At 51.9% G+C, this 13,869-nt stretch overlaps 5 protein-coding genes across 5 annotated transcripts; 1 reads left to right on the top strand and 4 right to left on the bottom strand.

Moving 5' to 3' along the window:
• Positions 1-301: 301 nt before the first annotated feature.
• PG994_009969 (uncharacterized protein) lies at positions 302-757 on the bottom strand (the record flags this gene model as incomplete). Its single annotated transcript, XM_066861378.1, has 1 exon — positions 302-757. The coding sequence occupies one exon, from the start codon at positions 755-757 to the stop codon at positions 302-304; it is 456 nt and encodes a 151-aa protein (XP_066710488.1).
• A 1,863-nt stretch (positions 758-2,620) lies between these two features.
• PG994_009970 (Alpha/Beta hydrolase protein) lies at positions 2,621-3,990 on the bottom strand (the record flags this gene model as incomplete). The annotated part of the gene is made up of 4 exons (XM_066861379.1): positions 2,621-3,002; positions 3,114-3,348; positions 3,411-3,640; positions 3,683-3,990. The coding sequence occupies 4 exons, from the start codon at positions 3,988-3,990 to the stop codon at positions 2,621-2,623; spliced, it is 1,155 nt and encodes a 384-aa protein (XP_066710489.1).
• Positions 3,991-4,852: 862 nt separating this feature from the next.
• PG994_009971 (uncharacterized protein) lies at positions 4,853-5,386 on the bottom strand (the record flags this gene model as incomplete). The annotated part of the gene is made up of 2 exons (XM_066861380.1): positions 4,853-5,038; positions 5,174-5,386. The coding sequence occupies 2 exons, from the start codon at positions 5,384-5,386 to the stop codon at positions 4,853-4,855; spliced, it is 399 nt and encodes a 132-aa protein (XP_066710490.1).
• A 194-nt stretch (positions 5,387-5,580) lies between these two features.
• On the bottom strand, positions 5,581-6,058 carry PG994_009972 (uncharacterized protein; the record flags this gene model as incomplete). The annotated part of the gene is made up of 3 exons (XM_066861381.1): positions 5,581-5,676; positions 5,809-5,874; positions 6,029-6,058. The coding sequence occupies 3 exons, from the start codon at positions 6,056-6,058 to the stop codon at positions 5,581-5,583; spliced, it is 192 nt and encodes a 63-aa protein (XP_066710491.1).
• A 2,026-nt stretch (positions 6,059-8,084) lies between these two features.
• On the top strand, positions 8,085-9,869 carry PG994_009973 (Nuclear distribution protein nudE-like protein 1; the record flags this gene model as incomplete). The annotated part of the gene is made up of 3 exons (XM_066861382.1): positions 8,085-8,312; positions 8,384-9,564; positions 9,620-9,869. 3 exons carry the CDS (start codon positions 8,085-8,087, stop codon positions 9,867-9,869), a joined length of 1,659 nt encoding a protein of 552 aa, XP_066710492.1.
• Positions 9,870-13,869: the final 4,000 nt, after the last annotated feature.

Consider the following 13,869-nt stretch of genomic DNA (forward strand, 5'->3'; position numbering starts at 1 on the left):
GCAAAGGGGTGTGGCAGAGGTGAACAGCACTTGCAAGTATGGCCTTAAAGGCAATAGACAATCGCTTAGGGGTGCCGTGATCATGGTAATTATTGTCTCCTCCCAATGGCAGGATAATAGCATCTACTCGACTTGGGAAGTGTCACTTGCTAGTAAGTAATTAGTGACGTGATTCTTGACTTAGAAACTGGTGAGCTTTATGTTTTCGGAATAGCCTCGGCAACAGTAAGGAGTGGCTATGTTCCTCCTGATATCTACACGGCCCATTATCTTCAGCAGCAGCAATAACAGTCTGAGATGATTAGCACAGTAACGAATCGATTATTACATAGTCTAACAAATCTAAATCTACATCGTCACCCGCGATATCGTGGCCAGGCTCCGGCACGAGCTCCCGTACCTCGTCCAGAAAGGGCTCCAGAAGTCTTTTCTCTTCCTCCTTGAAGTCATCCTGGGCACCATCGTGGCCCATCAGCAGGGTTCCGTCCATGACATGTTCGCCATACAAGGCTATGACGGCCCGCAAGGCCTGGGCGGTCGGGGGCGCATCAAACCGGACCTCGACGTTGAGCCACTCACCGAACTTGCCGAGGCGGGCCAGAGCGGCCTTGTAGCTGTTCACGGCTTCTTCTCGGCTCCCCTTGGTGGATGCGCTATCATCGCGTTTCATCTGCCGCCGCTGTCGCGACCTCAGTTGTCTTTGGATGCCGAGGAATGCCTGATAGGCATTCGCAAGGTCGTCGTCGGGCTCGTTCATAATCCACCTGCTACATGCCAGGGCAAATGCTTGCTCAACCCTCCACACCTCCCTTATATATGCGTACTCGGAGGCAACTAGGGGGGCGGGCTGGCGAGCACCCTGTATCTCTTGGCCATCGCCATACGCATAGGGTTTGGTGAAATGATATCGGAGAACCATTTCTACCCGGTCTCAGAACGGATGAACCACACAAATAGATACGGAGAGAACCGGGAAGCATATATAGATGTGCGAAAGTTCATGGAGGAATACAGTGAGTGATTGGGACGTTTCTGCAGTGGCCGGTGACTCACATCTAGGGAATATGGACGGTCACTTTATAAGACTTCATATCCCTTGAGGGTAATGGGATCTCCAGCAGACCTTCCATCGCCCGGCCTGCTTTGCATCAATTGATTGCAGGCTCCCGTTTCGTAGTGGAACACGGGTCACAAAGAGATCAAGAAGCGTGGACAACACCAGCGCTTTATAGGTGGTGCCCCAACTGGCAAGCAAGATCCCATGGGCAAGGTGGTCGTGGGAAGGGAAAGGATGGGACAAGTATCTGATTTAACCAACAGATACTCGCCGCATGCGGCGTTCCTCCAGCTGGTTCGTTGGGGGAGGACTGCTGGTGAAAGGCCGCGGCGGGACCTGCTGATCTCGGTTTATCTTCAGGGGGACGACTCCACCACACCGTCTCGTACCGACAAAGAAGTCGAGATCGTGGAATACCCCAGACGCGAGGGGAACCTAGCAAAAGAAGTGCGCATCCACTGAAACGAAGACGCTCTTTGTCCATGTGGCCCCAACGACGAGTTGTGTTGGTGGGCTACCTGAGTAGGCAAACAAGCCGGAAACGGGCTTTCTTTGTCCAAGCCAAGACCGCCTAACACGCCATATTCTTTAACTTCTTAATATTCTCTGGTAAGTGGGAGATACTTGGATCATGGTCAATATATGATGCGCCCAACGGTTCAAGGAGTGATATGAATTTGTCCTTATAAGAGAGAATAGGGTTATCGCCGAGTATACATTGCACAGATACCGACATAGACTCATTTGGCTTAATGGTAAAGCACGTTTCCTACTAGGGTAGTCGAAAAAGGGATACCGGTTCGAGTCCGGTAGTGAGCAGATAATTCAATCTTTGCTACACTTCACTATTCTCAATGTATATGATGCGCTCAACGGTTCAAGGAGTGACCTAAACCTGTCGTTATAGCAGTGAATAGGGTGATAGCCGAGTATACATTGATGATCGCCTACCTGAGGCTTACTTAGCTTAATGGTAAAGCACGTTTCCTACCAGGGGTAATAGGAAAGGGGATACTGGTTCGAATCCGGTGGTGAGCAGACAATTCAATTTTTGGTGCAACTTTGCAACTTTTTTTCACTGATTTTCTGACTAAAGCATGTTCAATACTAGAGCCCATTAAGCAGTTTCCGGCATTTCCGCGTGTCAGCGCGATCATGATTATCTGGTAGTTATCAGCACCAGGAAAGCCGATTGCCAGTGCTAACTCGGCGCGCGTTGTGACATCCCGATAGCGACGTTGGAGACAGCTGCCGCCACAGCGCTATGTGTTGAGATCTTCATAGGCAACTTCGTGCCACAAATCCTGCCCATGCCAGCGAAGTTCAATTAGTTCCTGGAACACAGCATAAGCGGCCATGAGATATGCAGCTGTGTTAGTTCTTGACATCATGTTCTCTTTAGGGGTAACTAACCTCTGCGTTGAACGACTTCCATCTCTACTAAGAGAATGGCCCTCGTAACAACCAGAATGCCCTCTTCCTATTTATTGGATTCACTAAGGGATGATAGCGCCGTTAATTGCGTTGAGTGAGTTCCTTTAGATCGCGTTCTCTGTTAGTTTCTCAATATGTTACATCAAGGCCGCCAGTCTCCATAGAGCCTAAAGAGACAAGTGTGGTGGTGATGCCCATCCACTTGGCGTTCTGGGACTTCTGCAGCAGCGGCAAGAGAGCTTTGAAGAGGCTCCATGGTCCCAGAGCGTTCACGGTGAAAGCCTTCGTGGCATCGTCCAGATCCGCCATTGCAGGCGGATGGATAGCCGGGGTCACGCAGGCATTTGCGATGACGAGATCTGCGTGGTCGATGCCGGCATCCGTCAGCTCCTTGACCGCCGCCTCGGTACCAGAAAAGTTGACGGATTCCATATTGACTAGGATAATCTTGGATCCTTCGGCCACAGGGAATGCGCTGAGCTCTGCGTCGTTCTCTACGAGTGCCCTTATGCTATTGACCAGAAATTACATTCGATCAAGCTGTAGATGAGTCCACAATCACTACCTACCTAAAGTAGGCAGATAGCTCGGTATCAGGTCTTTCTAGAACTGCTGAATGAACTTCGCCTCGTTACTCCACAGTTCCAACCGGAGCGCAAACGCCGGACTGCCGTCGAAGCCGTGCGGCACGCCGGGGTAGACGTGAGACTGCACCTCGACGCCGTGCGACGACAGCCTGGCCGCGAAGCTCGTCGACTCGTCGCGGAAGAGGTCCAAGCCCCCCACGCCCAAGTGCGTGGGCGGGAGGCCGTGCAGATCGTCGGCACGCGCGGGGGCTGCCGTGTCTGGTACCGTGGCTGCGTACACAGTATTAGTCGATATGCACCGAATTGTGTGAAGAGAGGTTAAGCCTTCTCACCTGAGATTCCTTCTACCTCCATTCCGTTCGTGAATCCTTTCAAGTATGCTTTCCAAACGATAGTGTTCCTACCAGGGAACCACGTCAAATAGGGGAAGCGGGGGTTTTCCGGCTCCATCTGCGTCCGGTCGTCCAGCATGGGGCACCGCAAGACCTGGGCCGCAATCGGCGGGCTCAGGCCCTCATCCTTCGCTTTGAGCGCCGCCGCCGCGACGAGGGTGCCGCCCGCGCTCTAGCCAAACGTGACGATCCGCGCGGGACCGACGCCGAACTCGCCTGCGTGCGCCTGCAGCCAGGTAATCGTGGTGTAGACATCGTCCAACGCGGCCGGGGACGGGTTTTCCGGGGCTAAGCGGTGGTCGGGCGCGAAGACTTGGGTCGCGGTCTGCTCGGCGAAGTTCGCAATCATGTTGTGAGAGATGGCAACGCTCCCTGCAACGAGCCCGCCTCCGAAGGTGTAGATGACCGCTCTATGGGGGACGGTCTTCTCCTTGCTTTGCTGGACGCTGAGAGGTACGAAGCGTGTGATGTCGAATGTGGTGCCGTCAATTGACGTGGCCGTGCTCACCGTCGTGCTCATGCCGGCTAGGAAGGAGAGCGCGTCGGAGGCTGCTTTGGTTGCAGCGTTCGTCTTGTTTCTAATGGCGTAGACGTCGGTCGCTGGAGGCCCCGGCGCCGGCACTAGGCCGCCCAGCAGGCGCCAGTAGTCGAGGTCAACGTAAAGTGGTCGAGGTCAACGTAAAGTGGTCGAGCCATTGCGAAAAGCGATACCAACAGTGTCGTAGCCTTAGCAGCAGTGTGCGGAATACTGCAGGTGTGTATGGGTTCTCAAATTGGGGGTTGAGGGGGTGGCTGTCTATCAGACTCCTTGCGTGTGCTGATCTTCGGAGTAACTGATCTTTGGAGTAAAAGAGGAGTTACTCCGTAGAATACCGGCCATCCGTGAGGAAGCAAGTGGATGTGCCTGCCAGGCACGAACAAACGAGACTTGGGAAAACTGACCTCGTAACCACTTCACATCAGATATCCGGCTTGGCTAGACCTATTAAGTACGGCACTTACTCTCGGGACCCAGGACAGCATCTCGATCTATCTCTGTTGCTCTTTTCGTGCGTTTCAGCGGCGGCGCGATACGTCATTTATCTACAAGATGTACGATAGGTAGCCGATGCCTTTCTAGATTATTTTGCTTCGTACCGCTCCGAGGGTATTGGCCAATCCGCCACTTCTATCGACCTTGGAGTGACCGAAGACATTGGCTACATGATTGAGCACGAGGAAATGCAGCATTCGATACGACCATCAGGTTTGGCAGCCCATAAACGAACGGCTTCTGCGGAAGGTGTTTGGGTTCCGTGTTATGCAGCAGGACGAAAATCGAGCGCCCTTGCCCCTCCAGCGCCTCTCAGATAATCACAGGGATCCGGATCCCCCAGCCTGTCTCATCGCTGCTCCTCCTGTCGGGGTGCCCACTTCTCGTTCCTGTTTTCCAAAGGTCTGACGAGAAGAACAGGGCAGGGCGATAGCAGCACGAGGCAACCGATCGCAGCACCAGGGCCGTCTGACATGCTGCTAAAAGTCCACAGGTCAGACTTGGATCTCACAGTCTCTGTTCCTATGCGGAAATGCTGTTCAGTCGAGCCAGACTCAACTCAGGTTCGCCCACCTGCTTTGTCACGACTCCACTTAGAGTGGCCCAAAGACGATAATGGAAAGGGAGAAATCCATTTTGACGTGATCTGTTACATTACTGCGCGACATACATAGGGGTCGCCCAATGATGCCCGTCTCACAGGGTACAGTAGGCTGGAATTTGACTTTCGACGGTAGTGCCCGCCTTCGCATTCTGGAGGGCACAGCTCGATAGCATGGCTGGCATAGATCGCACGGGACGTTCTAGCAGCAGTCAGCAGACTACCAATACCCAACCGATGTGCAACGGCCATGAGAAAACGTCTAGGGCGCGCAAGGTGCATGATGACTGCTCAGTTAGCATCTCCTTGAGGGAGTATCAAAAACTCTCGAACACAAATGCGACAATTAGGCGCCTCCTCAAGCTGATGGGCAGTTTTCAAAACCATCTTGCGATACCCAGGGAGACTTGGGCGAGGGGTTGCGTTACCCCTCGGCAACGGCGGAGGACCACCAAACTTATCACCCGGGGATGAAGTCACGAGTGGACCAGTGGAGCCTCTTCGCCGGCTTCGTCTCCCTTCAGGGCGCTGACAGGATACCACAGCACGTCGTTGACGGGCAACAACGTTAGCTGTGTCTACCTTACGATGCGTTCGCGGCGCTGATTCTGCGGGAGGAAAGGCGGGCGCGCCCTACCATCTCATGATGAACCAGTACAATTTGCACCAGATCAGTGACATAACCATCCATCGATGGAGCCGACCGGGTTGCCGTGGAGGCCCAATCGTGGGGTCTGCAGCATATGCATCTGGCGCATCTGGCGCCCGAACTGGAGGGAGCGAGAGACGTGCGCGCAGTCGCCAAGGTGACGCGAGGCGATGTTTGGTTACATCAGTGAGGCGGAATCGAACAAATCGGACTGGCAGTCAGTGCTGGTGGGAGGAGAGCGCGGCTCCTCCAGTCCAGGGATAGCGACGACCGACTGCGGCGGCAGCGGTGGATTTGGTGGTCATAGTGGGAATAAAACCCCGATGTGCTGGCCTGGTTGGCGCTGGTCTACCATGGGCACATGGCTGGCATTCACGCCATCCCACGGTGGGGCCGTCAGCAGTAGCGCTCAGTAGTGTCCGAAATAACTAGCAGCAGAGGTGCAGAGTAGGGCGGGCGCGCGACTGGAAAGATCTGGAAATGTCGGGGTATTTGTGTCGTGATCACAGGTTAAGTATGTACGGGGTAGCTGTCGCTGTTGTTGCTGTTGTCGCTGCGCAATGCTGGTATGCCCCGGCCAGTCCCAGCTCGGGTTGTTTCTGATCTCGCTCGGCCATCTGTCCTTGTCGGCGGACGGAAGCAAGCCAGAGTCAGGGGGTGCATTGACGTTCAAATAAAGAGAGTGACATAGAGTGGCTGTAGGGTGGCTGTCGATCACATGAGTGAAACATGAGGCAGGGTTGCAATCACACGAGATCTAACCGTTGCGGAATCAATCTAGAGCCGGGCAGCCAGCCGGGGACTACCTGACAAGTTCATATGAAGCTTTGGAACGGTGAGATGGATGACGAAGTGCTAGTCCCAATGGGAGCGTAATTAGTCTTCGCTGTTCGTCCAAGATCCCAAGATGATTGATTTCTCAAAATAGCGGTGATGGTGCTACAGTGCTACTACTAATAGTAGTGGTAGTAATGATCAAAATGACCAGCATGTGTGCACGTGAGTGAACAAAGGCATGTCACTGTCAACGCAGCACACCTTCAGTTGATCTGTTGATTCTCACCAAATCAACTCGTACGTACCTCTGTCGATTCATGAGCGGCCAAAAAAGCATTGCGATCCATCAATGCATGTTGGGTTTATGTTTTGGACCTGCATCACTGCTGCATGGAGGGCAGCAGTTGCCCATGGTAGCGGCTTGCCCTAAAGAGGAGTAGGCTCATGCCAGCACCAGGAGAAATAGAGTGGCTGACTGGCTTGCCTTGCTCCTTGGTGGCGGGTGGGGCCCCAGCAAGACGTGAGGACGTGACTAGACGAGGGGGGTGAGCGAGTGCCCAGTACGTGTGCGTGTGCCGTCAACAAAATTGCAGGTGCGGCTGCCCAAAAGTCAACACACGGTCCTCCGGGGTTTTCTAGGTTCTATTAAGCAGTTGAAGGGGCGGCCTGGTTTAGGGGAGGTCGGGCAAATCGGTACCTTGGCCCCCCATGTACTCCGTACTCCCCTTCGCTCGATTTGGCCTGTATTGACACTCCCAATCCCAAGTTGTGTTTCTCATCAACAACAACGACAAGAACGACAAAGGCGGGCAAGGCAGCTTTTCGACAGCGCCCCCGACCCACGACGACCAACACACAACAACCAAACGACGACTATGACGATGCGGTAAGTGACTTTTATGCGACAATCATCGTCTATCTTTCCTTTTCGCCCACACGGTAAGGACGAACGACGACCGACTTCGAGCAAGAGCCCCATCCACCAACGCCTGACGAAACTCCCGACACAACAAAATCACGGGAACGACCAGGAAGCCGCCCACCTGCCACCAACCGCAATCACCGCAAGTGACTTGCCAAACCACTGCAGGGTGCAGCAGCTTCCTATCGCAACCACCGCTGTCTCGGGAGCCGCGACGGCAGCTCGTTTTTCTCGCAAGTAGGTGCAAGCCCGAGCCCCTGCCATTCGCACAGCACTCAACCCCCAATCCCATGCATGTCCCTCATGTGAGCGCGACGGACTCGAGCAATCAATTAGCAGCAACCGCGACCGCGACCGCTTGAACAGCCGCAGCGACAGCAGCAGCAATCAATGCTAACAGAAGCCGCCGGTTAGGAGAACACCGTCAAATCAAACTTTCATTTGTCGACTTTCTTCGCAATTTACGACTTATAATATCTCTTTCTTCGCCCAATCAACCGCCATTTTTATCTCTCCCTTTCTCCCACGAATATTCTAAGGCATTCGCGTCTTTGACCAGCGAATGCGACAGTTGTGGATGGTGTAAATAACCCGTCTACACCCAATTTCTACCCGCCTAGACCTCAGCAAACATGGTCGAACCACCATCATCCCCGCCCAATGGGGACGCTTCCGCCGAAGAGTCACTCGCATGGTACAAGAGCCAATATGAGCAGCTCGCAAATGAGTTGGCCGACTTTCGCGACTCCAGTCACGAGCTGGAACAAGAGCTGGAGAAGGATCTGGACGCCGCCGACAAACGGGAGCGTTCTCTGCAGCAAAAGGCGGAATCATTACAGTTTGAAGCAGATGAGTGGAAGGTGAGTGCCCAACGTGAGGACTCTGCGTAGGACCAAGACTGACATGGGGGTTCGTTAAGGAAAAATGCAAGAACGCCAAAGCCGAGGCCAATGCGGCCCAAAATGCGCTCGAGAAGGAGATTACTACTCTCCGTGACACAAACAGGACGATGCAGCACAAGTTGCGCGACATCGAGGTTGCCAACGACGACTTTGAACGTCAAGCCCGCAACACCACCTCGTCACTCGAGGACATGGAGTCCAAATTCAACCAGGCTATCGAGAGGACCGTTATGATGGAGGAGGAAATCAAGGCCGGAGAGCAGGAGCGAGAAACACTACGCATCGAAGCCCAGAGGCTGCGCGAGGAGCTGTCCGACCTCAAGGTCGAGGCGGAGATCTTGCAAGACAAGCTCAAGAAGGCCGAAAACCGTCACCTTTCGACCATTTCTACCGACATCTCCATGCCCGGATCACCTACTTTCGAGCACTCGCCCATCTCCACCGCCAGTTCGCCTCTTATCAGCACTCCTCCGGACGACGTCTCGCTCCCTCCGCCCACCAAAGAAATTCCTACCATCCAGGACCCGCCCTCGCCTCCCAGGTCCGACACGTTGTCGACACTGCCAAGGCCTGGGTCCAAGACCAGACTGCGGACACCGGCGACTGCCAAGTCACGCATCCCGTCTGCCGACAGGAGCATCACCCCCAAACCAAGAGCCCTTACTTCTTCCAGCGGCATGCGGCCACCAGGAGCGCGTGCTGTTACGAACACTCGCACTCCGGCGCCGGCGAGGACAACCGCCCCCCGCTCTGCCTCGCACAGGATCCCCACATCCAACTCCCTCACCCACATCCGTTCTCTCACAGCGCAAATGCAGCGCTTGGAAGCGCGCGTCCACAACGTACGTTCCAAACTGCCTGCGCCTGTTCTAACCCCGCCGCGCGCGTCACCACGATCGTCTGTCATGTCCGTGGTTCCTTCCACCGTCACGATGCGCAGCAATCGGAAACGTGGCGCTGGCTCTATAACGTCATCTCTGGCGGACGAAACACCTAGCCAGTCCACTGGCGGTCAAGGGAAACACATACCCCGGCTTAGTACGTCGGGTGTCTCCCGTTTATCCTTCGGCCCTCTACCGAACCGGACCAGCAACTACGATCCCGATTCGAGCTCCGTCTCCATCTCGCGTCCGAGCAGTCGAGCTAGTGTCTCTTCTCAGTATGCGCGACCTGAACGGCCCGCCTCGCGGAGCGAGATCGCCCGGCCCATGTCGCGCTCCTCCATGGGAGGCTCTTAAGACACCTCTGGGACTGAGGTCTCGCAGTTCGATGGGCAGCAGTCTCCACGGCCACTCGCAGAGTTACAGCCATATCGAGTTTGACGAGATGGACGAGGCGGATGCCGCCGGACGGACGCCGAGCCGACGAGGCACCTACAGCAGATACGACGCAGACGGTTCCGCTAGTGGCATACCGACACCTAGTGGGATACCCGGGCCACGGAGGGAGTCTGGCAGCGTCAGCAGGAGGACGAGTCACACGCAGAAGCTGAGCGATCTGGGCGAGACATACTAGCCCGCCTGCCAGCTGTTTGCCCTCTTGTTCTTGACTGCTATTACTACTACAACTATTGTGATTTGGTGCGCCAAAAGATATCCAGGCGCTTATGAGGAACGGTTTCCTTCACTTTTTGTGACGAATTTGGCATACCACTTCCTGCTCATGGCTGGCTTATTCCGGAGGCCTCGAAGGGGTCCCAGATTTGCTCACATGGATCCGGATGCGTGGCTGGTGTTTGGACGGGAGCATGCGTCGTTTTTTGAATCGGCATTGGTTCTTTTTTTCCGGGAAGGGTCGAATCATGGCAGGTGTTGAGGATATCTGTGGATTTCGAACTCGAACTTTTTTTCTTGATTCCCAACGACAATCGTCTCTCGGACTATACGGGAGAGACAAAAGGGTACAACTTGTCGCTGTACATAAGACTACTGGGTGGTTGGAGGGAAGAAGAGGGGGGGGGGGGCTACATGATGATTATGGTATGAGAGAGGTGGAAAGAGAGAGATAGACCAAGAGGGTGTAAGGATTTGCCATCAGAGCAAAGCAGTATAATACCCGCCGGCCACTACGGCACAAATATAACGTTCCTTTTGTTCACAACAACGTACACCACTTACCTTGACTTTTGACTTGTCTCTGCATTTGGTGACTTGACTGGACGTGATGATTACTTCTCTTTGTCCCCTAATTGAGCTCATCCTTTTCTTCGGTGTGTCTTCTGTCTGTCCCCTTGCATCATCCCTGAAGATGGAAGAGACGTAGAAGCCGACCCGCATCGCTAATGGGAGAGTCACCAGGCGCCCCGCGCGTTCATGCAAAACGTGCCTAGTCTATGCAAGCATGGCGTGTTGCGTATCTGTAGGCCCGACGGGGAGCAGGGAGCAGTCTTAATGGGATCAATTATACATACATGGAGATATGTAGGAGCTGGGCTGCAAGCTGTTGCTGCATGTCTGGGATTGCTTGCTGGGTAATAAATGGGTAGGGAGTCGGAGTCAGGGGGGGGGTTCTGCTGGTGGATGGTAGGGCAGAAAGAGCAGAGAGGGCAAGCATCAAGATCAGGAACTATTGGTATTATTGCTTTGGGGAGAAGAAGAATGAGAAGAAAAAGATGATAATGAATGGCAAAGCGCTTGTAATGAATAACATGAATGATTCTGGATCTCAATAGGTCTTTTCGTGACCTTTGTTGGTTATTGCTGTAGAAGCCAGCTGGCATGCTGGTCGGTCATAGGGGCCACTTTACGGATACGAAGTACCACCCACGGCACCGTACATATTTGCACACCTAATGAGCAATGCAACAAGCCCAAAATTGAAAGAAAATAGAAACCACATCAGGAGTATCATTCGCCGATGTTTAGAACGCATCAAAAGAGTCAGAGTGCAAAAAGAAAATTCTCTCTGGCGGGGAATTGAACCCCGGTCTCGAGCGTTTTCAAATCAGTCGATTGAATGACAAGCTCGCATACTGACCACTATACTACCAAAGACTGGCAGATCAGGTTCTACCTGTTTGATAAAATTTGTTCGCACTATCGGTCATTATATAGGTCGTTTATCAATACACAAATCCACCACATGATTTGGTTATGTGACATGACAAGACCAAACCAAGCAGAGGAAGACCCCAAAGCATCACATCACATTTGGAGCAACACACGATCTATCTGCTCGTGCGGACACCACTTGCGGATACACGCACGCACGCACAGACCATAAATTCATTAACGCGCAGGTCGCATCAGCTTTGGGATTCTACCACCTTTCTGTTGCTTCATGCCGCCGGCCGCAGGTGTCGTCGGCCTAGTCTGCTCGTTGGCGCGGACGGATGTTCAACGAATGCGCTACTCCAACCAACGGTAGTAGTAGCAGCGGCTATTAATTGTCCATGGAAGCTCGGATCCTGTCAGTACCTTTCGGGGACTTGACGGTCAAGAAGCACCTCCTCTGCTTGGTTGACGCCTTCTCGAGTTACGGATGGGCGTATACTACTCCTGATACAAAGACACAAAAGCGCTTACAGCACTTAATTCAATTCCGCCCGCGACGTTCAACGCATGCAATGGCGACAGTGTCTTGATGACGGCCTGGGCCCTTAATTGTCTTCTTCAAGACAAGGATCATGATGTCGTCAAGCTTCTCCGAGACAACAAGGTATTACATATCCTCCTCAGTTCCTCCGACATATCAAACCTGCCCTAATATTCTTACTCATAGTAACTCCTAGGACATTGTTAATTTTATCAAACTCCGAGTTTAGTTTACCGGTGCTTTGAAAGAAACGGCAAGATTAAGCTGACGCGTACGAGGAGAAAATGGCCATCGCTGGCTATCTGTTCGGTGCCGAAAAGAATACGGATCCTTACCTAATTTACCTTAGTAATAAGTGCCATAGACCTTTAAAGTATTGCCGCCGCAGTACACTAGCTGGCCGCGATGCTTGCATGAATTGCTACTACTTAAAGACGGCCTCGAACTATCTGTTACGTATTAGTAAGATTATTCTTATTTAATTCTATTCTATTAAGTAATAAAGTACCGCGAACGAAACGGTTTCGTTAACGATTTATTTAAATTTAAGAGGTGCTTTTATTAATATTATAACTTTACTTAAATAGTTTATATATTATAGTTTATATACTTATAAATTATATTAAAATAAATCTAATAATTATATACTTTTATAATTTATTACGTTATTTCTAGTTAATTTATAGTTTAATTACTTTTATAATTAATTTATAAGTAGTTTTTATTTTATATTAATTTCTAATTTTTTAATATTTTTTACTTAATAATACGTAATTATTTTATACTTTTTTTTTAATAGTTTAAAATTATATTAACTGTTAGAAGAGCAGGAACTAAGGTTTTCTATATTACTCTAAAAAGGGTGCCACGTACCTACGCGCACGAACCCCTTTTTTATTTTAATAAGAGGGGCATACGATGCCCCTCGTAGCTAGCATAAGAGATAAATGTGAACAATAGAATATAGTAATATAACCTCGACTAAACCCGGAACCCACTTGAACGTACGTACGAAAGCTTATTTAATATTAATTTTATTAATTAATAATTTAACGTTAAATTTTTATTATTTTTATTTCGAAAATTAAAAGTATTATAGGAAACGGCTTGCCCGCCTTCGGAAATGGCGGTCCTCGCCTGCCATTTTCGGTACCTTCCACGTCGGGAAATTCTCGGCTGTGGGACCTCTTGCTGCTTTTTGCGCACCCATAAATAGGCCCCATCCGCCATGTACCTTTCAAGTCGGCCATCGTACCTATGGTTCCCTTTGTTCATTTTCAAAATCTAAAAATACACTGCGCACCCATTGCGGTCACGTGCTTTTCAAGACCTCCGCCAACATCGTCGGCCAGCCCATCAGTGTGCTTCAGTCACATTTGCAGTGTGCGAGCAGCCCATCGCTAATTTCTAACTATTTCAAACCCATGGGATTGTTAGAGCGACTGCGCTCTTGCACACTGCTCATTTATCGGTCGCTCCTCTTGGTACGTCAACCGACCGCATTGTTTGCGTATCATGAAGTCTTACCGTGACCAGCTATTGCACTGAGAGGCTGGCCGAACCCCTGGAACACACCGATTCTAGCAGTTTGGTGCCCCAAGTCATGCTTGCCATGATCTGGCCGTGACTCCTGCGCCACCTCATTACGGCTGTTGACGACCAACGCGGAGTGTACCACCTGACCTACCACTTCCTTGCAACGCCGGAAGCCAGGATTGTTATCAGGCAATTGTCCACGTCATGGTTGAGATTGGACATAGCCGGGCGACGCCTAAGAGGTGCATTGGCTCCCCTGAAACGGCAGCATGCATGGTGTGGCGATGAGGGAGTGGAGTGGAAGGCAGCCATCGTCTAGCCGGGGAGCATATCCGTGTGGACGATTTCTGATCCTGTTCTCAATATCAGTATGGATTTCATACGTATAGAGCTATACGACATATCGGCCGACGATCACGACGGCGTTAATGCCGACAGAGCTGCC

Source organism: Apiospora phragmitis (assembly GCF_038363925.1).
Source record: "Apiospora phragmitis strain CBS 135458 chromosome Unknown utg000010l:1.0-9815664.0:1.0-9183399.0, whole genome shotgun sequence".
Lineage (NCBI taxonomy): Eukaryota > Fungi > Ascomycota > Sordariomycetes > Amphisphaeriales > Apiosporaceae > Apiospora > Apiospora phragmitis.